At 45.4% G+C, this 25,292-nt stretch overlaps 1 protein-coding gene across 1 annotated transcript in view; it reads right to left on the bottom strand.

The window, feature by feature from the left end:
• Positions 1-15,662, bottom strand: part of TTC12 (tetratricopeptide repeat domain 12) — a 34,593-nt gene extending 18,931 nt beyond the window's left edge. The window contains exons 1-9 of the mRNA XM_065417203.1: positions 15,599-15,662; positions 13,564-13,715; positions 12,329-12,359; positions 11,717-11,794; positions 10,712-10,833; positions 8,349-8,408; positions 4,467-4,538; positions 1,762-1,822; positions 498-686 (exon numbers count right to left, since the gene is read on the bottom strand). Coding sequence (XP_065273275.1) covers positions 498-686; positions 1,762-1,822; positions 4,467-4,538; positions 8,349-8,408; positions 10,712-10,833; positions 11,717-11,794; positions 12,329-12,359; positions 13,564-13,715; positions 15,599-15,662 — 829 coding nt within the window. The remainder of the gene's footprint in view (positions 1-497; positions 687-1,761; positions 1,823-4,466; positions 4,539-8,348; positions 8,409-10,711; positions 10,834-11,716; positions 11,795-12,328; positions 12,360-13,563; positions 13,716-15,598) is intronic.
• Positions 15,663-25,292: the final 9,630 nt, after the last annotated feature.

Genomic DNA, 25,292 nt, shown 5'->3' with positions numbered 1-25,292 from the left:
CAGTTTCAGAAGAAAGCTAGAGTACTGGATACTGAATGGATTCACGTGGTTACAGTTTACCATACATTCATGGGAGAAGTTTGCCATCTAGGTTTGTTACTGAACATTTATCGTCATTTCCCAAACTATGCGGTGTCTTCTCCTTTGATGTGGCACATAACTCTCAAGACCGTTAATGGGAGATCTGCACTCACCTCCTCTAGGGGAAACGGAGCTGCCTTTCAATATTGACAAAGTAAGTGCTTCATGTTATTCTGCACAGCATGCCTGATTTGCACACAATTGTGCTCAGATTTTAGGCCCAAAAATATGTGACTGTTTCATACATGCATTTACTGGCCCAAAACTTTTGAAATATCAAGCCCATACTGTACATTTTTTTAAACAGGGGTAGAGTTTTTATAGGCCCGATCCAACTCTCATTAAAAGACTTCCATCTATTTGGCTCATGCCCCAAGTTAGCACATTAGACAGACAGATTTGCATAAAATACTTACAATCTTTTATTGATTCAGTCAAAACTCTAATCCCGCCTGCATAATAAAGGATATTCTGGTCAGGTCTATTGAGTTTCTGGAGCAGCTCTTTCACAGACACAGCGGTATACTTTCCAGACTGAAATTCCTCCAGAGCTTTCTCTTCTTCTTTTGCTTTTCTTTCCTGTAAGTCTACTTCATTCATGCCGTCTTCAACACCAAAAGGAAGAGAAACTAAAAATGTAATTCAGTAAAGAGGCCACAAATTCTTGATACACATTAAGGACAGTGAGGAAAGAAATTAAACACCATTTGATATCCTAATGTTGACCAATATATGCTGGGCAAAATATATATAATTACATTATCAATAGGGATTATTGACACCACATATATTAATATGCATTAAGCATACAAGTATGATGTTATATTGTATATATTTCTAGCAGTTACATATCTTAAATTGGCCTATGTTTTTCTACAATCCTGTTCACTTATGCTAAGAATCCAGTAACACTTTTCAAAGTTGAAGTCAGCTTTGGCATGAGAAAATAAGAAGCTTGTCAAAGGCAAAATGTTCTGCCCCGTAACAAGCTGGGGAGGTACCGTCACAGGCCGGTCCCTGGAATGCCAGTATCCAAAACAAAGATAAGGGAGGTACAGAACAACAAATTAAGAAACTGGCAAAAAATGAATGGGTTGGATTTTAGTGACACGTAAAGAGTTTTGGTAACTTGTAAAATCATCCTATAAATACTCCTAGCTAAAATGCATAACTTGGGAAGCACACCTTCTGCAGAAGGTGAATTTAACAACACGGCACAAGACAGCTCCCTGGAAACTGGTATTGTATTGAACCTTTTTTCCTGTGCTATATTATTACTGGCTATTAGCAATAAACCTGACTGATATTGGCTATTTGGTCTCTTGAGTATATTTCATAATGAACCAAGGAATGGTCAAGCAATTGACTATATAATTTATCAACATGTCAATTGTACAGAAAGGTTGCGAGACAAAGAGGGAAGAAGTGGTTCAGTGATTTGGGGCAACATTTTACATTATGCCTATAGGCCAATAAAAGTAGACTGACTCTTAGCTGTGGCCAGCCAAAGGGAAAGGTTAGAGAAGAGACGTTAACTGGAAGAAGAAACAGTTGGATACAAAAACTGGATGGAAAAAGTCCATAGAGAGGTTTAAAATGCATAAGGCTGGTTTTTAATTTAAGTTCAGTTTTGATGACAGGATAAAGATACCAGAAGAACCCTGACATTAGACTTCTTACCTTTAAATAGACTTTCCTTTTGGGGATCAATTTCTAAGATCTTCTGATAGGACTTCCTGGACTTAATAAAAGAAACCCAAGACTATATGGTTAGTTGAAAACAAAAGGGAAAGATTATGCAAAAGATATCTAACTTGACTGGGTCTGATCTAAGACCCTTTGAAATCAATGGACTAACTCCCATGGACGTCAGTGGACTTTGGATCCGGATTATAGAGCTTTAGACTTTGTTCTTCGCTCCCTGCATTATTTTATTTGACATCTCTAATCCAAGTCATGACTCTGAACTCAGCAAGGAGCAAAACATGAATTCAGACCCCTCTTCTGAACTCTTCAAATCTATGAAGTTGGGGAATGTTATTTTTTCACAGCCTAGAAAAAATAAGTTGTATAATATACAATAAAATCAATCTGCAGCAATGATGGTTAAACTTTCCTGGCTTAAAATGCCAGGTAATCCTCAGTCAGTATGTCATTTTAAAATTAATAAGATAGTCAAAATATAAATCTAAAAATCCATCATTGGACAAAACAGAATGAGCAGATCATTCTCTGTGAGAAATGAGCAAATACCAGCCACCAAGTTAATAGCAAAAGAAATGCAGCACCAAATGTCATGAGAACTATACATCTTAGATTATTTCTCTCCCAGGTCTAGCCTCAAAGTATAACCAATTTAGTAACTTCATTAAAAAAAATGATTAGAAAAGTTCTTTTTACTGATTAGAAAAAAATATCAAATAAATTATTTAAGAACATTCAGGTTATAGCTACTGTTCAACATAGGCAGGAAATGTAGAATTAAATCATCTATACAACACTTAGCCCCTTCAGAGATTTGGCAAGAGTAAAATTAATATTAGTGTCTTCAGTAGCACACTCCACCCTAACAAATCCCAAAGTGCTACACTGCTTTAATCTGAAATACACAGGGATCACTTCACCCACCATTGAAATGCAGCCACTTCTGAGTGAAATGTAGAAATAACTGCACCACAGGTCAGTTTAGGACAAGAAGTAAATACATCTTATTCAATTGACTCTTCAGGGGAAGCGTAGTTACTGTTGGCAGAAAGCATTTGCCTGAGTTGCAAACTGACTAGGACATTCTGATCTTAGGAAAAGTACTATGGTTTGAAAAAAAAAATCCATGGTTCTATATCCCCTCTGAAATATGGCACATTCAGTAGCACAGCATCCCATAGCACAGTTCGGGGCACTGGTCCTGTAGCAACTCAGAGGAATGCCACCTACAGAATCACCACCACCATTTCCTGCAGCATGCAAATGTTCCTTGGAGATATCCCAAATCCTAACCCAACCTAGCCCTGCTTTAACTTGGGAAGGCAGATGGGGCCACAGCACAACATGCTGGTATAGTTACAAGTCAGGTTCCAGGGCAGAACCAGTGCTAGGCATAAGCAGACGAAGCAATTGCTTATGCCCTGATCAGCTCAAGTGGCCCCCCTATTTGCTTTTTATTATAAGAACTTGCCTGTTTTAGTATTGGGGGGTTATTCCTGCTTAGGGCCCCCAATGGGCTAGCATCAGCTCTGTTCCATGGCCTATCATGGCAGCATCCAGTCCAAACAACAAGAACCTGTCCGTGCTTCTACTGCTTATTGGTCAGAAATGTGGGACGGAGAATTTGGTTATTCTGTTTCCACCCAAAACTGACCAATAATTAAAAAAAGACAGAACCATTACAAGTTATTATTAAAGACTAATACTAAGTACAACAGTGAGGAAGGGGGGGAAAAATCAAATGTACAACTACAAAATAGGGAATAACTGGCTAGGTGGGAGTACTGCTAAAAGGATCTTGGGATTCTAGTGGAACAAAAATTGATTATGAGCCAACAATATGATGCAATTGTGGAAAAGGAATGTCATATCTAAGACATGACAGGTGGCACAATTAACACTCTGCACTGGTGAAGCCTCAGCTGGAATAGCGTGTCCAGTTTTGGGCGCTTCACCTGAACCTGATAAAAGACTTCAAAAATGTGTTAAGGACTGCTATAAAGAGAACAATAATCGATTGTTCTCTATGTCCACTGAAGGTAGTTCAAGAAGTAACTGACTTTATCTGCTGCAAGATAGATTTAGTTTAGTTATTAGAAATAAAACATCTCTAAGTATCATTAAGTACTGGAATAGGTTACCAAAGGGAGGTTGTGAAACCTTGTCATTGGAGGTTTTTAAGAACAGGTTACACAAAGGTTAGGGATGGTCTAAGTATACTTGGTCCTGCCTCAGAATGGAGGGGAATGGACTACACCACCTCCCAAGGTCCCTGCCAGCCCTACAGTTCTGTGATTCTGTAATTACCATGTGCAACTATTCTCTAAACTTTGTGTGAGCCTAAGTAATGGATAAAGCCTATTATAGTAACATGTGAGGGAATACTTTGTTTTAGACCTAATGCAGCCCTCATAAGAGCCTGCAGACATTTTGTCCCCCAAGCAGCCAAGGTATGACAAGACATTAGCATAACATGCTATCATATGTCAAGTGTATAAAACCATCTCTCTCTCTTCCACTGCCTTATAATGCCAAACAATGGGCAGACTTATATTCTGCTAATTCCTATATGGACATAAACCTTATTTAAGTTGCTAAACCAATGGAGTTACTCCAGATTTACACCAGAGTATTTAAAAAGAGAATGTGGCTCAACCACCAACAAGGTCTGTATAGCTTACCTCATTGTAGTCCTTCAGGGACAGATGAGCTTTTCCCATGTGGAAATAGGCTTTAATACATTTTTCGTTGCACTGCATTAAAAGGAATTAATCAAATAGTTTAGAATGTTGAATCAATACACACTGTTGTCTAACCTCCTGGCTAATAAAGTTACAGCAACTGCCCAAAAAACTAACTATAAACGTGGAGTGTGCTGCACTTTAAGTGAAGCCGGCTGACTTTCAGTTAATTGAATAACACTTAGACTGCCCTCTGTAACAAAATCAATTGCTATCACATGGAAATTTCTCAGTACACTTTCCACTTCCATTCACACAGAATACTACCAAGGACCAGATCTGGTGCAAGTTGATGCAACTCCACTGATTTCAGTGAAGATACACAGATTTACACTAGCTGAGGGCATGGCCCCACGTATTCCACTTTTCAGGCAGGGACCACATCCATATTTGGAAAAAGCAGGGTCACCCTTCTCCCACAGGACCCTATAAACTGCAAAACGTAGACCCAGTCTCGCCATTGGATAACCTTAGGCCACGATTGGGAGGAAATCAACAACAGGACATGTATCATACATACAGACTAGTGGTTTGATCAGAAATAAGAACATGGTCCCATATCTGCATATATTAAAAATTGAAAAAACCTAGGGCCATAGCCACTGTGGGCGTTAACTAGAATAGTTTCATTGACTTCAGTATCATAACGTATATTAGAGGAGGATCGGGACCTACGTTTCCATATCAATAGAACTTTCTATACTGTTTCCTTAGCAGATCAGATTTCTGAATATCCCAAGTATCTGGATTGATCATCTGCAAAACGTTTGTAGTGGCCTTGTGCTATCATTCCCTCTCTTGCTAGGCTGGTCACCTCCACAGGTAAGGGATTTTGGAAATGTGAGGTTTAGACTTATTTGGAACTGTGTGGCTGGTATTCTTATTGGAGTTTTTGAGTTAATTCACAAAAAATCATTTAGAGCTCATTGATTGCTAAGGATGGCTCCTATCAGTCCGTGTCATGGACATGTAAAATACTGATCAGCTGTCCAGATTAAATTATACCAAACACAGCCATTTCCTATGCCTGCTGATTCTCATCAGCTTTCTTGCAAGGGTTGTAACTTTCTGCACTACATCAGATCTTTGTACAGCTGGACCCTTAAATCGACAGCTGTTATGATATTAGGAGTAATGGAGAAACAAGGTAGCAGAAGACTTCAATACACAAGTCTTTCTGCTCGTCCCAAAGCAAACTGGCCACAGTTCAAACACTCCCACTGGATGTAAGGGAACTGTTGGCTGGAGTTGCACATAGAATGACAGAAATCAAAACCATTAATTTACCAAAAGAGAAAGTAAATTGGTAATAAGTGGTAAGCTGAACCCAAAAGTACAAGAACTTGAAAATGCTGCTCTTACAACTACTTACAAAGACAATTAGCAAAGATAGTCACTGTTGACTGCCACTCATGTAAGTTTAGCCAATTCTTGTCCTGAATTTTTCTTGAGGAATTATTACCGGTATCTTCTTTATTTTTGTGTCACCCTTGCCAGAGTTTCTCTGTGTGATCACAAGCCTCTCAGGGTACATCTACACCACAATAAAAAACTTGTGGCACCAAGTCTCAGAGCCTGGGTCAGTTGACTCAGGCTCACAGGACTATAAAATTGCAGTGTCAGTGTTTGAGATTGGGCTGGAGCCTGGGCTCTGAGGACCCTGCGAGAGGGGCAAGAAGTCTCAGACCCCGGGCTCTAGCCCTAGCCCGAACATCGACATTGCAATTTTATAGCCCCACAGCCCAAGCCAGAGTCAGATGGCCCGGGCTCTGAGACTTAGTGCCATGGGCTTTTTAATCACAGTGTAATGTGCAATTACATTGCTTAATGTACACCCAACCTTAATAGCAGTTGAAGTTTCACATCTTTCTTGAGCAGCCCTGCCAAGACTGAAACGAGTCCTTCATTGTCACTAGTTTTGATGATTTCTTGGTTTCACACTCAAGGAACATCACACTCCCAATGTTAACAAACTGGCTGATCTTTTCCAGTTCAACTGAGTGTAAGAGGAATATTAATTTCCTGATATTACATTGCTAATCCTATTAATGATATGTCAGGGTTACATTGCATTTAATGGGTACTAATGTTTTAAAGCCACTGAGTTTGGATTCAGACCTTTCTTTTTGGCTTTTATTATATTTCTCCACCTTTCCAAATGTCACATGAATACTTTCTAGTGGGAGGATTCACTGCAAGTTTAACAAGGCTATTACCTTTATATTTTTAAACAGATCCGCAGAAGGTTCCCAGATAATGTTTGCAAGGGGCTTTATCGTTAGTTATGTAAAACTTAAATATTTGAATAAAATATTTAATCTAGACACTGTTTAAAATGTTAATGTCCTTTGTATCAGGAAAGTTAGCTCAGTATGACCAAGGGACTTCTCGGTGCCAGCTGGCAGAGGGCACAGGGAGTGCACAGGGTTTTACAGGGATCCCCTGGGTCGGCTATTGACATAATAGTTCACCAAAGGGTGGCACATGAGGTCTCTACCATGAGCTAGTAGCTCTCCAATCATTGTAATTATGGGAAGATGTTTTAAACTATTTCCTGTACCGTGATATGTAGAATTAGGTTCCAAAACTATTTAAGTAAAGCTCGTCACCTGACTCAAGATGAGCCTCAGGGCTAACTCAATCAGCATATACAACAATGGATACCCATGGAGCAGGCTGTGTGTACGGCCTGGGCCAGGTGCAGGCCTGAGAATTTACAACTAAGGAACCCCAAGATAAGCTTCTGAAGAGGGGACTTCCTGGGGTAAGGACAATAGCCTGTTCTAGTATGCATGTTATGATTTAATTTGATATGTAACCATTTGTTTCCAATACTTCTACTTGCTCTCACTTGAATCTCTGTGCTTTGTTAAGTAAACTTATACTTGATTTCACTATAAGCACATCTGTGTTATGTGGAGCAGAGGCCTGAGGTGTAACTGGTAAGCTGGGGCGTACAGTTTCTTTGGAAGCAGCAGATCTCTGAATACTGCAAGTGTCCAGTAGATCAGGGGTTGGATACTCCAGGGAGACGCTTGGAGGGCTTGAGTGTTGGATTGTGCCCATCACTAACCTGTAGAGAAACAGTCAGGAAACAGTAGCATAGTGCTTGTGTTGCCTGTGGCTGGTGGAGTTGGGGAGCTGACCCACTGGCAGGCACAGACAAGGCTTCCTCACACTAAGGGCAGGTAATAGCAAGGTGCCTCACAGTCCTGGGTACCCCAGAGAAACATCACACTCAGCATTAGCTGCTCATTTCAGTTCTTAAAAGAATGCTGAAAATTGCATAACAATGTTGCATTTTGTCTCCACCTGGGAAGTGACACCAGACTATCACTATGCATGAGCCCCCTTCTCTTCATCAGAACTTGAACTGATCACCAAGGACCTCAGCATGCAGAGTTTAAGTCATGCCCAGGGCCTTCAATGATCCTTTGCACGGTGATGAATTTCACCCATGTTGACACATTTGCAGCAAATCTCCATTAGAAGCATACAATCCTCTGAAATATTCCTCTGCGATGAGAATTGCTTCCATGATGACAAGTTGTGAGGTCAAACACACACTGCAGGGTTGCATCACTGAATTAATATGTATAAATAGGCCTCTGGCATCAATAGCACAGTGCACGCTGGGCCATGAGATTGAATCATGATCTCTAGACTAGATAAATAAAGACATAAACGGTGTTAATATTGTTGAAATGCCACTTATAAATAAAATTGGGCAGTCAGTGACCCACATCTCAGTTGGCATGTTTAATACTGACTAGTTACACTCTGTGTCCTACCAACTGACTGAAGAAACTGCAAAGCAGTTACCTTTAAAGCCCATTCACAATCATTGATTACTTTCTTGTACTCCTGCAACTTCATGTGAGCCTGAAATAAAGCCAAGACAGGATACAGATCAGCAGACTTATCAGTCCAAAGAAGAATTAGAATACTGTGTAACTCTATAATGTTTTTCCAAGTTCAAAGCACTGTGCAGACATTAGTTTAATTAAAGTGATATGCTTTAACCCACAGGAAGTGCCAACATATTGACTGATACACAATTAATTGCTCCTTAACCCTTCTGGTGTTTTACCATGTCTGTCCATCAGTGTGCAGTGGATTTTCAAGTGAGTTAAACGCAAACCAAGCACAAAACTCACATGGGTCTGCACTAAACTTAGGGCAGGAAAAAGTCCTCAGCTCACAATTAAAAATTTGACTCATCTTTCAGAATAAAGGCAGCTTGAAAAAAAAATATCCCCCACTGAACTTTCCTTTCATGTCGGGGTGCGGGTGGGGGATGCCCTGTGCACTATGCTGTCACTGAACAGGGAGGTGGGGAGGGAAGAGCAGAGCAATGGAGCTTGTGGGACAAACAACCCTTCCATGATGAAGCTTCATTCTGACCCTTCCTGAAGGACAGGGGCTGCAGTCACAACAGGAATAAAACGAATGTAACAAGGCTGCTGAACCGTTCCCACATGGTCAAGTAAGGAGCTAAAGTCTGGGTTGTGACTGTCAGGTTTGGTTTTCCTTCCTGGAAGCCAGAGGCACAGGCTGGGAATTAAAACAATAGCTGTCCAATGATTTTCTGAAGTGCAACTTTGCCTTCTTATAATCTCAAGGGAAATACGATAACCTGCTGAACAGAAATACATTTACATCCATATTAGTACCATCATCTTGTGGCAAGGACCCAACCACCGATACCCACTGCAGGCACAATACCCACTCCATAGGTTGCATGCCATTGAGTGAAAGGTCACAGAACCTACTGCTTCTCACATTATTAGCAGTTTTCTCAACACAGCATCGGCTTATACTAGTCAGTCCTTTAGCTAGAATGGGAGAGATCTGTACAACAATGCTGAAAAATTTAGGGTGCAGACCCTGTTGCTGATGCATGGTAGGGAGGGGTCTTACAGTTATACACAATGGAATGGATTGCAAAGCTTTTGGAAATGATTTCAACAGTCAAACATAACATTGATTGGAAGTACTGATGTAAGGGCAGGATTTGCATTTGGGGAAGAAGGATGCCACTGGGTTTAAAGCACTGGACTAGGAGGCATGAGACTTGAGTTCTGTTCCCAATAAAGACTTCCTGTGTGACCGACCTGTCTAAGGGGTGTGAAATTCTATGGCCTGTGTTATGAAGCAGGTTAGACTAGATGACAAGGTCTTAGGGAAAGACACTGTTCTGTGTTTTTAGAGCACCAGCACATGAGGGTCCTAGTTCATGACTGAGGCTCCTAAGGGCTATGGTAATACAAATAAATAATGATCATCCCAAGGTCCACCTTCTGGCCTTAAAATCGATTAGTCTATTATTAAAGATATAATATTTGGCAAATGGAACAGAGAAGAGCTCTGCCGGCTCCCCTTGGCATACAAGGTAGGTAAAGAGCTCATCACCTGTGGTAACATTTAGCTCTCTACAGCCTATTTAGAATATGTCAGGAGGACAGATTCTTCCCGTCATATGGGCATGTCAGAGAATTAGCCCCCATTAGAGATTATGAAAAAAGAGAGGCAAGGATGGGAATATAGAGACTCTCCTTGCACTAAGCTACAAAAGGTGCATGACTGATTATTTTTGCTTCCAGTTTTCCTTTAGTACCAGCTATTGGGCACTCAATAGCAGGTCTCTGATACCATGGCAATTGGCGCAGTATATGAGGATGGATGTTACATTATAGGCTGTATGTTGATGGCTCAATACTTTCTGTTAGACACTTGCATACAGAGAGCATAAAATGCTTCACATGACTAAGGAATTAGTTCAGGGCCATAAAAGGCAGCATGATTTGCATCACAGCCTCTCCAGTGAAGCTGAATTCTTGATCAGTGCAAGAAACTAAAGGGAAAGTTTCAGTACAGAGCTTAGTCTGAAGTACTTTGCTGGTAACTTTTAATCATATTAATATTCACTGTTGCTATCATGGCAGTAAGTAGATCCCATCAACTCCTGTTAGCAAAAATGAGACCTCAAGCACCACTGTGGACAATAGCCCGGGACAAACTACGTTATGTGCTGCTTTTCCTCCCTTTTCCAGTTAATCTGCAACATATCTGAACTCCTGAAATTGGCTTAGACAATAGAGCAATGATTCTCATGTGCCATCTGCAGGTAACTTAGGCTGTTTTGTAGCTAAACAATACATCTATAGCAGATTTTTCACACTGACCTGTGCTCTGTTCGTGTACAGCACCTGCATATCCTTCTGTTTCTCCAGCCCCTCGGTGTATCTCTGGATAGCTGTGGCATAGTCTCCTTTACTGAATGCATCATTTCCCTTCTCTTTCAGGGCTGCAACAACAAGAGTCATGCATTGGAAATGTCAGTATTTCCAGTTATAAACACAGTGGACAGAAGCCATGTTCTCCTGCTGCAACTCGCCCTGAGATTCCCACTGTATTGCCTCTGTCGGAACTGTACTCATCGGGCATAGCATGCAACAGACTTTTCTCTGTGCATTTTCATTTACGCGCCCCTTTCGTGTTCTAAAAGACAAACTCAGGCCATTTGTATTTTCTCTTTATAGCCTAAAACTTACATCTTCCCACACACCACATATCTCTCACTCCCAACCTTAAGTCTCTTTATCGTAAAGGGGAGAGCCATTAAGAGGAATGCGTTCCAAAAGACCTCAGCACCTAGTGTGCATAGCCCATGTTCTCTTCTAATCAAGGCTATACATAAGATCATTGGTACTATGGAACACCACATGCCAGCTTCCTTCTCCCCAGTCTCATCAATGTGCATACACAACGCACGGTCAACCTGTGAAACTCCTTGCCAGAGGATGTTGTGAAGGCTAAGACTATACCAGGGTTCAAAAAAGAACTAGATAAGTTAATGAAGGATAGGTCCATCAACGGCTATTAGCCAGGATGGACAGGGAGGGTGTCCCTAGCCTCTGTTTGCCAGAAGCTGGGAATGAACGACAGGGGATGGATCACTTGATGATTACCTGTTCTGTTCATTCCCTCTGGGGCACCTGGCACTGGCCACTGTTGGAAGACAGGACACTGGGCTAGATGGACCTTTGGTCTGACTCAGTATGGCCATTCTTATGTTCTTACGTTCCTATAAAAATGTGGCTAACAGGCTAGCTTACCAGCTTAATTCAGCTCTGTTCTTTTTAAGGAGTGCTTAGTGGACATCAAAAATGTAAAACTTCAGCAATTACCATTCGCCAAACGTTCATTTTTCTTCCTTCTTTTGGCTCGTTCTTTTGCATCTTTCTCTAATGCTGACATGAAGCTGTCTGAGAGCCAGCAGAGTTAGGGTAGCATTTCAGTCAATGAAAGAAAAGATTTCCTCATTAAAATCAAATTGCAGATGAGAGAAGTCATTTGTGAGACATGTTTTCTCCACAAAGAAAATCTTAAGGAGGTATTTCATTAATTTGATATAACTCGGAACATGAGTGATAAGCTATTACACACAAAGGCCATAATGCTGCCCTAGATTTGCATACCTGCCTCTTTAAGTAGCTCTTCTCTAAGAGATGCTTCTTTTTGATTCAGAATAATGAGGTTCTTAGATGCAAGGTAGAGAATATGCTGAAAAAAATCTTTAATATGCACAATCCAGCCAGGCACACAGGACTTGTAAGCAATTATAACTTTCTGATACAACTCTCAGAGTCAACTGAAAGATTCACATTGACTTCAGCTGGAGTTGGATCAGGCCCTGCATGAGGCAGCTGAATCAGGGAAAGCAATCTAAATCCTTACTCTAGCTTTACTGAGACAAATTGAACAGGGGATAATTATTGGAGAGGTGAACCCTGTCCTACCTCGTCTCACTGTCTCCATATTCCGTGTGGCCTGAAAAAGTTGGATGAGTGACACACAAACACATACACAAAAAGGTTAGGTTTGAACTGGAATGAAAATAAATTTAAATATAGTTATTTCTAAACTAGCTGCAATTTTCATGAGAAAATATGGATTGCAAAAAATAGATCACATTCATTTTTCAAAGCAGTTTAATACACAGATGTAGAACATGAGTCTGTAAAAAGCGACAAAGAGTCCTGTGGCACCTTATAGACTAACAGACCGTATTTGAGCATAAGCTTTCGTGGGTGAATACCCACTTCGTCACCCACGAAAGCTTATGCTCCAATACGTCTGTTAGTCTATAAGGTGCCACAGGACTCTCTGTCGCTTTTTACAGATCCAGACTAACACGGCTACCCCTCTGATACTTGACAACATGAGTCTAGTAACAAGAGAATCATTTTTTAAACCTGTCAAAACTAACTCCATCAGAAGCATTTAAAGTCACAGAGCAGAAGAAAACAATTCAATCCTCAGGTGTCCTCTTGCAAAATCAATTTGGCTAAGAATCTCTTCACATGGGAAAATTCACCACTGCAATCTGATTACTCTAACTGCTATAACAATCTGCTGGGGTACATTTCATAATTAAAGCATTTCTTTTAATAAGACGAGGTGCAGCTGCAAAACGCCTAGGGCCAGCTTTTCAAAGATATGTAGGTGCCTAAAGATGCGGATAGATGCTTAGTGGGATTCTCTAAAGTGCCTAAGCAGGATAGGTGCCCAAATTCTATTGATTTCAACAGGTGTTAGGTGCCTAACCTGCTTAGATACTTCTGAAAATCCCACTAGGTGCCTATCTGCATCTTCAGGTACCTGAAAATCTAGCTCCTAATGTCTGAATTATAGTCTCTCAAGACTTAGACTGACTTTGGATCAGGCCCCTAGGAAGCAGCAAACAGTAGCCACGTGTTACAGCATCTCAGCACCTGCTTCTTCTTTGCTATTAGCACCCAGTGATCTCCTGAAGAACAGGCATAGGCTGTAAAACATGATGTGAGGTATTCTCTCGTATGCTTTCCAGTGAGGAAAATTAAACTTAGGTTTAAGCTACATTCAATCTGTATTTTTAACAATACTTATGAGGTTTGTCTTGGGTTTGCATAAGTGACAGGATAGCTACACTTGCATCATTTGAAAGACACTAACCGCCTGCATCTGATACTCGAAAAGAGATCATAAGTCTTACCGCATCTTGTGAGTTAACAACTGTTCTGTTCAACTTGGTCTTGCATTCTCCATCATCTCTCACCTCCTGGATATGAAGTCTTTTCTCTGTATCAGAGATGGCTTTTTCCTGGACAGCTGGGTCTGTGGAGTTCAAGCCTTGAACCAAATTGGCTAAAACAAACCAAACAAACGTGAAATAAAATTAACTTAGCGAGACCAGGAGTCAAGTTCTCCCTTTGGTTACACATGCCTTTGAAGCCAGAAGGAGCTGAATGTGTGATTGAGGGTATGCCGTGATTCCCAGCTTGTTCTCATCAAGCTAGCACACTAAACAGCCACACAAGCTGTGGTACTCAGGGCCTCTAGCCAGTTTATGCCCATCTGAGACCCTATACACATACTCAGGGTGACTGGCCCGTTCCACAGCTTGTGCTTCCATGGCGACATTCTATTTGCCGTGTGCTAACTCAATGAGAGCATGTCTCCTCAACTTGGGGATCACACTCCCAGCTCAAAGTGTAGATGTGCACTAAAAGACTTGATGGAACATACAGATGACAAGGACAACATTTATAAACTAAAAAAAAAAAAAAAAAATCATCTGTTCTTGGCCTTTTGGCTATGATTCAGGGTAGCTTCAGTTTAATACCGGATACTTTCTCCATAGGTTATAGCTCCAAACGTTGGCAGGGGGATGGATTCAATCTAACAAGTTTTTTCCCCCATCTCTAACTTCTACCAATGATTTACATGACTCTAAAAATAAAATAATAACCGGAGGCATTTAGAGCCATTGCCAGTATCTGGCAAGACTCACATCTCCAAGCACTCAGAGATTTCAAAAACATAGTCACCAAAACTTTATGATCTTTTCTTCTTTTGTTTTTTCTTCCTTTTGCTCTCTAATTCTCTTTATTTGTCCACCTCAAATGATCTCAGTTTTCCATTTGGGTATTTATCACTGAACAAAGATTAAGGCAACAATGTGACGCAATAACCAGCATTTCAGTGAGGGTAGATGCCCAAAGATCAAATTTCACTGATAAAAATAAAGCAGTTTCAAAAATACAGAGTTCTTGCTGTTTAAAATACAAAATCCCCTATTTGGATACATTTTGATTTATTTTTCATCATTTGTTATACGTCCAGCGCCAAAGATACTTATTTGTCTTTTGCCTCTGGCTGGGAGTCTAACTTCAGAAACAGCAACAGGCGATAACACAAAAGAAGCCTCCCAAACCTTAGTGCACACCGCTGTCATTTGGAAATCAATGAAGTTTTCCAATCTTAGTGAGAAAGACAAATATGCAGGTCTCTCAGGTAATTCCCTTTTAGACCTAAATTTCTGCAGCAGTTTCAAGTGGCTATGTTATTCTTCTGTTTCACTTCCTGTCCTAAACTGCTGCACAGCATTCCTATGCTCTGCGAAAAGAAACTGTGGCAATCCTTCCAGAGAGGATTACAGTTCAGTGGTGGGTCCCTTAGCTACTTCACAGAGGTGTTCTAAGACTTCATAAGTTAATGTCTGCAAAATACTTCGAGATCCTCAAATGAAAGGGGCTATAGAAATACCATCTATTACCATCACTTATCAAAAACTCTGATTTTTTTTTAAGGTCACTTCTTTGTTTGCTAGCCCAACTACTAAGACCCCCATTCCTGGAAGTGACTGTCTGAGGGCATACCCCTGAACGCATGGAGCACCCCACTGCCTTCAGGACTGGAGCCTCACTCTATGAAAGTATTTCTTATAAACATTGTTATACATAAGGAAAGATCGTGGCCAACATTTTCTAAAGCAATACCTGATTTTGACTGTTTCTGTTACTTGGTGCCCAACTAAAGACAATTTGGGTCTGGTTTTCAGAGGTGCTAAGCACCCATAGTTCTTATCAAGATCAGCTGGAGTTAGGGGAGGTCAGTATATCTGCAAAAGTCTTAAGGTGGGCACTAAAATCAGAAGCCAATGCTGTCCTTAACACACTGACTTCGCCTGAGCAACACATGCTCCGACCAAGTGTAAATCTGGCCCACCATGTTTACAGTACACTTACCAATTTCATCCACATCTCTCAGGAATTTCTGCAAATCTCTCTCCTCCAGCTCATCAGCCATCATGGTTCAGAATGAGTAAGGGGGTGGATTGGAACCTAGAGGAACGAATAATAGGAGAACAAAGGAAGCTTACGAAGTCTAAAAATAAAACTACTGGTTATTTTAATACAGGTTTGTTGCCACATCTGGGAAAGCTGGATGGCTCGCAACATAGGTTCATTTCCCCTTTACCATTCACTTGGGCTTTGACAGTTTGTTTCCAGCCCAGAACTACAGTGAGCACCATCATACAGTTACTCAGAGTATTACACAATGTCAACCTCAAGCCCCACGGGACAGGGGTCTGTGTCACAAAATCACCACCACTATCAGCACTTAGTTGATCACATTTTCAACAGTGCTCAGGACCCAGCAGCTCCCACTGAGAACCAAAGAGAGTCCCCCTCCTCCCTACCACTGAGAATGGCACAATCCCTCTCAGTCCCCATTGAGAACACTGCAAGCTGAGCTCCTTTGATGCCCTGGCTCCACAGGCCCCTTGCAAACAGCATCATGCCTGAGGGTTATGGAGACGGAGTTCTCCTTTCACACTCCCTACTCCACACCCAACAGGGCCAAAGTGGGCTGGCAGGGAAAGCTGGCCCTGGTGCTGCTACCCAGGCAGACCAGAAGGTTCCATCCACTAGCACCTTTGCCTGCAAGGAAGTCACACATAGTGGCCCATTAGAGCACCTGGGGGGTGGGGCTGGACATCAGGGGCAGGGAGAGATGGGGCACTATAGGGACAGGGGGCTGCAGGAGTGGGGGAGGTTAATGGCAGGGAGAGATTGGGGATCTGGGAGGTGGGAGCAGGGAGAGGTGGGGCTAGGAAAAGTTGGGAAGCAGTTGGGGTGCTGTGGGAGGCAGTGAGGACTGGGGGGGCTGCAGGGTGGGGAGCAGGAAGAAGTGCGGGCTGTGGGGAGCAGGGTGGGGAGAGATGGAGCAGAGGGCCACAGGGGGAGGTGGGGGCAATGAGGGCACTGTGGGGAACAGGGAGAGGTTGGGGCCACAGGGTGGGGAGCTGGGAAGCAGATAGAGGTGTGGGGCCTGCGAGGTGGGGTAGGAGGCTGCAGGAGGTGGGGGAAATGGGGGTGCTATGGGGAGCAGAGAGAGGTTGGGGCTGGAGGATGGGGAGCTGGGATGCAAGGGGTGGAGGCTGCAGGGAGAGCAGGCAAAGGTAGGGACTGTGGGGGGTCAATGGAGGGGCTGCAGGTAGCACAGAGAAGTGGGGCAGGGGTTGCAGGGAGGGGAGCTGGGGAATGGGGAAAGGTGGGAACAGTGGGAGGCTGCGTGGAGGGGGAACGGTCAAGGGCTGGGGGAAAAAGTGGGGCCGCAGGGTCGGGGGCCTGGGGAGCAGGGAGAGGTGGAGATCAATGGGAGGGGGCTGAGGACCGGGAGAGGTGGGGAGACATGGGCGGCTGGGGAGCAGGGAGAGGTGGGGGACTGCGCAGAGGGGAGGAAGATGGTAGGCGGGGAGCAATGGGGGGCTGAGGACCAGGGAGAGGTGGGGGCAATGGGGAGACGTGGGGGGCTGCACGGAGGAGGGACGGTGTGAGCAGGGGGTGGGGAGCAATGGGGGGCTGAGGACCAGGGAAAGGTGGGGGCAATGGGGAGACATGGAGGGCTGCGCAAAGGGGGGACGGTGTGGGTGGGGGGAGCAATGGGGAGCTGGGGAGACATGGGGGGCTGCACGGAGGAGGGACGGTGCGGGCAGGAGCTGGGGAGCAGGGAGAGATGGGGGACTGCGCAGAGGGGAGGAAGATGGTAGGCGGGGAGCAATGGGGGGCTGAGGACCAGGGAGAGGTGGGGGCAATGGGGAGACGTGGGGGGCTGCACGGAGGAGGGACGGTGTGGGCAGGGGGTGGGGAGCAATGGGGGGCTGAGGACCACGGAGAGGTGGGGGCAATGGGGAGACATGGGGGGCTGCGCAAAGGGGGGACGGTATGGGTGATAGGGGGGCAATGGGGAGCTGGGGAGACATGGGGGGCTGCACGGAGGGGGGACGGTGTGGGCTGGGGAGCAGGGAGAGGTGCGGGCAGTGGGGAGACATGGGGGGGCTGCGCAGAGGGGGGAACGGCGGGCGCGGGGGAATGGGGCGGGGCCCCTGCTCACCCCGGGCGAGCCGCGTCCCCCGCGGGCGGCCAGAGCGGAAGCCCGGCAGCAACCCGGCCAGCAGCGTCCTGCTGGTCGCCTTGGTAACGAGCCCTTGATGCTCCGCCCCTTCCTCCCCCGGAATCGCCGCGACGGCGTCCGAACGCGCAGCCAATAGCGGCCGCCGGTGGGCGGGGCGAGGCGGTGCTATGCCGGGGTGGGCGGGGCCCCCGCAGAGGGACCAGGCTGGGGTGGGCGAGCTGCAGAGGAGATGCAGAAAGAACCCCGGAGAGGCGGGGGGCAGGGGTCAGAGGTTTGTCCAATGGGGTTGGAGGAGCCTGTAAAGCGCCAGAAAGCCCCTCCCCTTGCACCCCCCCCCACAACAGCGCCCCCCCAGCCCGTGCAGTGCTGCCCTCCCCCAGCCCGCTGGCCAGGCAGCGCCACCCCCTGCCCCATGAGCCTCCTTCTGCAACAGCCCATTGGCAGCCTCCTCCTCCGCCCAGCCAGATCCTGGTCCCAGCCAGATCCTGGTCAGGGGCAACAGCCAGGCACGTGGCCGGTGGAGGGCCTAGTGCCCATGACCACACCCTGCGGCTCAGAGCCCCACACGGCTATTCCTGGTCCGGTGCAGCAGCCAGGTGACTACGTGCCCGTTGCCAGTCCGTGACCAGGCAGCGTCCTTTCCTGACCTCAAGTCCGATCACTATACGGGCACTCTGTCTCCAAGGCAGGCAACATATTCAGAGACAGATATATAGAAAAGCCTCTTCAACCAAAGCTGCCCACTGGGCCGCCCCAGTGCCTGCCATGACTCCATCAATGATCCTGGGTCTTCAGAATTGTATCTTTATTTTAGTTAACTTTTGAACTCTAATAAAAATCCCTCCTCCCTCACTTCTCGCTCTATGGATTCATTCGCTCGTTGAGGGCAGGTCAACAGCTATTTTCTCTTAAAGAGTGCATTTTATTTAATGGTGTTTTCAGATGATGTGACAAGGGAGACAAGAAAAAAGAAAGATCTCTCATGATGAGGTGAACCCGCAACTGTCATCAAACACTCAATAATAATTGTCAACAGGGAGCGGGTCAGAAATCCCCCCGTGAACATTCAATTGATACAGCAGAGGAAAACTATCATTCTCTGTCAGAAATAATGATTCATTTTCATGCTGTCTAGCGGCGAGTATTCACTCTGAAGAACCAAGTAGGCATTGCAGAAATACAGAAAAGCCCTTTGTTCTCATTGTGTATCGAGCTGGAACCAAACTAGAAATCACATTACACTGTCATCTGTGTTGTAACACTTACTCACTTACTAGAATTTTATTTTTAAGCCTAGATAAACTCTCTCATGTGAAACTAGAAATTAGGCTTTCTTGCTTCTATCATTACGTCTCAATGGAAAAAATATTTGGAAATACTGATTTTTCTACGGACTTGTCTTTTTCTTGTACAACACCTAGCACAACAGGGTCGTAGTCCATGTGTGGAGTTCTTAGGTACAACCCCAGCACAAATAATAATTTTCATTTTGCTTCAGTTTGTGTGTTTGTAATGTGCTTTGATAACCTCAAGCAAAGGATATTTACAGTACAGAAATGCAAAGTATGAGTTCATGTAACACAAGAACACCAATGGAAACAAAACTGGATAACCCAAATTATTAGAGTATTTTGCCTTTATAGAACAAAAAAACCCCAAATTTTATTTAAGTTTATATTTTAAAACAGACAGCTATTGCCAGATTGGAAGGCTGACAAACTGGGTTCTTGTCTACATGGGGATAAAGCCCAAAGTAGCTGGTGCACACTATTTAGCATTCACACTACTCCACACTAACTGCTCATGTAGATACTCTTACTGGGCACTGAGTGTCTTTCTGTGCATTGGCTTAATGCACTTTGGAAGTGTACTAAGTTAAACTGCCTGAGGGCACACTTAATATGCAGTAAATGTGTCTGCATGGGGAGTTGGTGCGGAGTAGATATTGCGCTTTAAATTCACACCCTAGCTTAGTGTAGACAAGCCTTGGGACCTGTCTGCTCTTTATGGACACTAGAAATCCTCTAGTACTTCTTGTAATATTTGAAAGTTTGTGCCAATGTTTGGGCTTAAATTTCTCCCCCTTGCACTATTTGGCAGCATGCTATGTGATGAGAGGCTGCTTTTTGGTGGTATTATAATGTTCAGTATGTAGTGTGTGAGGCATTTAGGGACTTTCTTAGGTGGAACGGTCTGCAGAAATGTCATAGTATATTGTTATTTATTAAATAGAAGGGAATCCATTTTTGTTCATCACTCAATCTCTGTGAATTTCAAATGCTGGGAATGCATTAATTACAGCCAAATTCAATGTTCGGACATGAAAACCATCCCAAATGGCTGCCTATGGAGTTCAGTCCCAGACAAACATTTGTCTCAGTCAGGCAGGCAGTGAAAACTTAATTGACCCCCACACTTCAATACACTTGAAGTGGATGAATTTCAATTGCTTGCCTGGTGCAGAAATTGACACCTGCCTCAAAGAGCTGATGAGTTAGGGAACTTTTATCCTGATTTATCTCTTCTGCACAATATGTCACTTCCAAAACATTTACTTTATTGGCAGATAGAGCCCATTATGGTCTGCAATATCAGAGAAGTGGGGGGAACAAAAAGGAGTTTGAAAGTGCTGCTTTCTGAATGGATAACCGGGGTCTTTTATTCTATCCACATGCTGCTGATGATGAATGGAACAGGCTCTGTCTCTGGGCCATGCAGACACAGGGTGCTGAGCCCATGGGGATAGAGTCATTCTGTAGTCCCTCCTAAGTATGTTTCCTCTTCTGGAATATGCTTGTTCTCTTGGTACTGGGTAATGATAGGCACACTCCCACCCCAAGTCCTCCAAGTGTCCTTCTGCAGTGCCCAGCCCCTGTTCCACTGAACATTCACAAAGCTCTCAGATTTGCTACGCACAAAGGAATAGTACATACCAGTTTGCAAGCTTCTATTAGGATCACCATTCTGTTTAATACACAACACTTTGAGATTAGATAGATAAAAACAAGACTAAGCTTATTATCAAAGAACAGAGATTCAAGAGATAGAACGTAAGAATATCGGAAACAAATGGTTACATATAAAACAAAATCATAACATGCTTTCTAGAGCCTACACTTACCTAGCAATAGGGTGACCAGATGTCCCGTTTTTATAGGGACAGTCCCGTTTTTGGGGACTTTTTCTTATATAGGTGCCTATTACCCTCCACCCTGTCCCGTTTTTTCACAGTTGCTATCTGGACACCCTACCTAGCAAGTTTCAGAGCAGCAGCCATGTTAGTCTGTATCCGCAAAAAGAACAGGAGTACTTGTGGCACCTTAGAGACTAACAAATTTATTAGAGCATAAGCTTTCGTGGGCTACAGCCCACTTCTCAAGGCATTCTCCAATATCCTACGAGATAACTTACCCCACCATTTTCAACCAGTTTGGCTGAGATTCCGTCTCATAAAAATCAAGCTGTTGTTGGCTTGTCCTCACAGATTGAAGGAATAACTGGAGATTCATCTGCACCCCAGATATAGTTTCAAGAGTGCATGGTCTGATTCCTAAACAAGATAACCCCTGCTGGTTTTGTTTTTTCCTGTAGCCCTAGCAATCTGTTGATTAGCATTTTGCTCAGACTGTAAATGGATATCCATTGTGAACCACACAATACTCAATTTTCACATGACCAGGCAGAGTGAGATAAGCATCTCTTCTTTCCCGCCCCATCCTAGGGAACATAGTTTTTAGTATATATACACAATTATTCACATATTTTCCATACATACATCTCGCAATCAGTGTGACACAGGTTTTCATTAAAGACCTTACATGACATTCTCTGGTGGACTAGTAGATACCAGACCTGGGGAAATCCCTGTAACCCTAGGTACCCCTGTGCCGTCTGTCAGTCGGCATCAAGAGGTCCTTGGGTCAGACCCTCCCATGGAAGGGTCTCTGGTACACTAGGCCTTTGAAGTTAGAGAATACAAAGGGTGTGGGATTCCTTCCAATTAATCAGTTATGCTAGGATGAAGAGAGTTATCTCAGCCCTGCATGGCTTTCAACGCTGACTCAGCAAGAGGCCTCCCATTCACTGTATAAGGTCCCTGGGAAGCTCATTCGCCATGATAATGGTGGCTCTCTCTTTGTCGTGTCCCAGAGCAAGAGATCCCAAAGAAGAACTAAGTTTGGTTCCTTCTCTTGTCTCACACCTCTTGGGAGGGTTTCCCAGACCTGGCAGCCTGTGAGGCTGTGATCCTGCATGCCACTGCTTCCACAAACTGATTATTATTTTATTAGTTGTATTACAGTAGCGCCTGGAGAGTCCGATTGATATCAGGGCCCCATTGTGCAAGGTGCTGTACGTACACATAGTAAGAGGCAGCTCCTGCCGTCAAGAGCTTACAGTCGACAGGAAGCGTGGGTGGGGAAAACAAAGGAACTGAAGGAGGAATAGAACCCCTTCGAAGTCAATGACAAAATTCTTGTTGATTTCAGTGTGGCCAGGATTTTCCCCAGGTCTCCTGAGTCCCAGTTTGGTTCTTTATCCACTAGATCATGCCACCTGTCAATGAACTGGTTCTGATAATTCTGGGACGGCTCCAGGCAGTTACTCTCTATTGTAGGGGTAACACAACAAATCTATCTGCATCTCACGACAACACCTTCTCAAGGCTGCACAGGAAGTATCCAATCCAGCAATGAGTTTCTGCTTTGCCTTTCTCTGAGGCTGACACACACAAGGATCCCCAGAGATTTTGCTGGGGTCATTCAAGGGACGTTGGAAAGGATGATGCGAGGAGGCCTCAGAGGTGGCACTTGTTCCGCTGGATATTTTTATACAAGTCCCTTGACAGGCCTGTTTATACAAGTCCCTCCTTGTATAAACAGGCCTTGAGAGATTTTCATTCCATACATTAACCACTCCCTGTATAGAACAGTCTTGCCTGAGCTCCTCTGGTACCTGTCCCACGTTCTTCCATTTGACACAGCCTGGCAGAGCCCCAGGGGGCACTAATCCTCCCGCATCTCTTCAGAAAACTCAACACCCTCTTCAACGTGTGCTCACTTCTCCCACCAAACACAGGGTAGGTCCAAGTGCCTGCAGTTGCCATGTATCTGTCAGCTGCTCTCTGGGTCCTGGTAGCAGGAGGTGAATGACTTGTTTCAACATGCAGAGGGTTCCTGAAAAGTCAGCATGCTGGGGTGGCCACAGTGCGGGGCAAGGGGAGCTGGCAATAACTCTCAGAGGCAGAGACCCTACTTTGTTGTTGCGCCTCTGTTCAGCACAGGACCAACAACAGTGGCTCTGGCTTGAGCACATTAGAGTTTCATCATCTCTAATACCAGAAATTAGGCTGGAAGACTCACCCTGTGCTAGTTCCTGTACCAGGGGATGGACTAGAGTGGAGCTAGTTGATTTTCTGTTTTTCAGTACCTCTGGGTTCATTCGAGCTCTCTGCAGCCCATACATGCTCCAGCACAGGGAACTCTCTGATCCTCAAAGATATTAAAGGTATTACATACCGTGGAGGAGCTGGGCTTCTCTCATGCAACCAGCACACTCTCTCCCTGTAGGAAACTCTTTCTTCCCCACCCCCTGAGTTTTATGAGCAAAGCTGCAGCCTTTCCAAAGCCACATGGCATGCACAGATACTGCGCACTATACCAGTTCAGTGCAGCACTCGAGTTGAAAGCTTTGATTTTTTTCCAGTGGGCAGATTTGCTGCGGATTAGCAATGAGGGGCTCGTTTGGGGCTTATGAGCTGCAAAGTGTTTAATTTGTTTGCTAGAAGTTTATAATGTGGAGGAAGGTGCCAGGGTAGGAGGTTCGGGCATGAGGCGAATGCAGAATTGAAATGCATCTGCCTGAATAGTTTTTTTTAAACATTCAGCAGCAGACCCACCCCGGGGATGAAAATGGAGAGCTGGGCCCTGGGTCAGCGGCCTCCTTGTCATGGAAAGGAATCAAACAGCAGCAAATCAAACAGGAACATTTCCTCACAGAGGCTTCAAAGATAGAAAGCTCCTGCCCAGGGAGGTTGAAACGGCTGCCTGTCTTGAAAAGCCCTAAGACAGCGTTACAGTGCAACTGCACCTCACGATGACCAGGTACCAAGCTCAGGGTCCCATGGTTTGAGGTGAGCACATTACTGCTCCACGGCCGGTCCGCAAAGCAAAAATCTGATATGCACTAGTCTCCAAATTTTGCTGTATTCCCCAAAACCAAATTGCTGGCCTTTCGCAGGAGCAACATGGGTTTGTTGGTTTGCTGTAGCTGTCGTTTATCTTGGCAGTTGAAAGGTCTCCAGTGGAAGGAGCCCTGTCACGTGGCCTTTACTAGGGTTACCATACGTCCGGATTTTCCCGGACATGTCTGGCTTTTTGGGACTCAAATCCCCGTCCGGGGGGAAATCCCAAAAAGCCGAACATGTCCGGGAAAATCCGGCGCCGCTGGGTGCTGGGCCGGGGACCGGGCTGGGGGCTGGCCCGGGGGCCAGGCCGGGGCCGGCGGTGCTGGGCCGGGGGCCGGCGGTGCTGGGCTGGGGGTGCTGGGCCGGGGGCCGGGGGTGCGCTGGGCTGGGGGTGCTGGGCCGGGGGCCGGGGGTGCGCTGGGCCGGGGGCCGGGGCTGGGGGCTGGGGGTGCGCTGGGCCGGGGCCCGGGGCTGGGGGTGCTGGGCCGGGGCCCGGGCCGGGGGCCGGCGGTGCTGGGCCGGGGGCCGACGGTGCTGGCCTGGGGGTGCTCGGCCGGGGGCTAGCCCGGGGGTGCTCGGCCGGGGGCTGGCCCGGGGCCGCCACCCCAGGGCCCGAGCCGAGCCAGGCTGGAGACGCTGGGGCCGGGGCCAGCCGCCGGAGGGGGCCAGACTGGGCCGCGCCTCCTCCCCCCACCCCCCCAGCTTACCTGCTGCCTGCTTCAGGCTTCCCGCGAATCAAATGTTCGCGGGAAGCAGGGGAGGGGGCGGAGTTGGGGCAGGGACTTTGGGGAAGGGGTGGAGTTGGGGCCGGGGCCCTGTGGAGTGTCCTCTTTTTGGACACTCAAAATATAGTAACCCTACCTTTACCCATCTCAGGAAAGACACAGCTGCTGGATGTTGCAAAGCAGAATGCAGCAAAATCCCCAGAACCATCGTCATGTCGCTCCTTTCCCCGTGGGTGGATACAGGGTTCTGCCAGCTGGTGCACAGGTCCCCCTTGTGCACACAACCATAACCTGTCAAACATCCCAGAGCTCCCCCATTACTAGCCTGCTTTCTATCTGTCCACTGTGATACAGCGGGGACAGTGGGAGAGGGGAGATATATAAGCCCTAGGCTCATTAAGGCGTGGTTCCCTGTAGACTAAGGTTACTACAGGTTACTTTGAGCACCTGTTGTCAATTATCAGGAACCTAATAACCCCCCCCCCTGTTTTAAGCAGATGGGGTGGTGTGAGGAAGGAGAGAGAACTGGAGTTTGGTGGTGTGTTGCTGAGAGTTGAAAGACCAGAAAACAGGAGGAAGGGAGACCCTCCCCCAGTGTCAAGGACTGAGGGT

The sequence above is a fragment of the Emys orbicularis genome, chromosome 15 (genome assembly GCF_028017835.1).
Source record: "Emys orbicularis isolate rEmyOrb1 chromosome 15, rEmyOrb1.hap1, whole genome shotgun sequence".
Lineage (NCBI taxonomy): Eukaryota > Metazoa > Chordata > Testudines > Emydidae > Emys > Emys orbicularis.
This window is presented reverse-complemented; position numbering and strand designations above follow the sequence as displayed.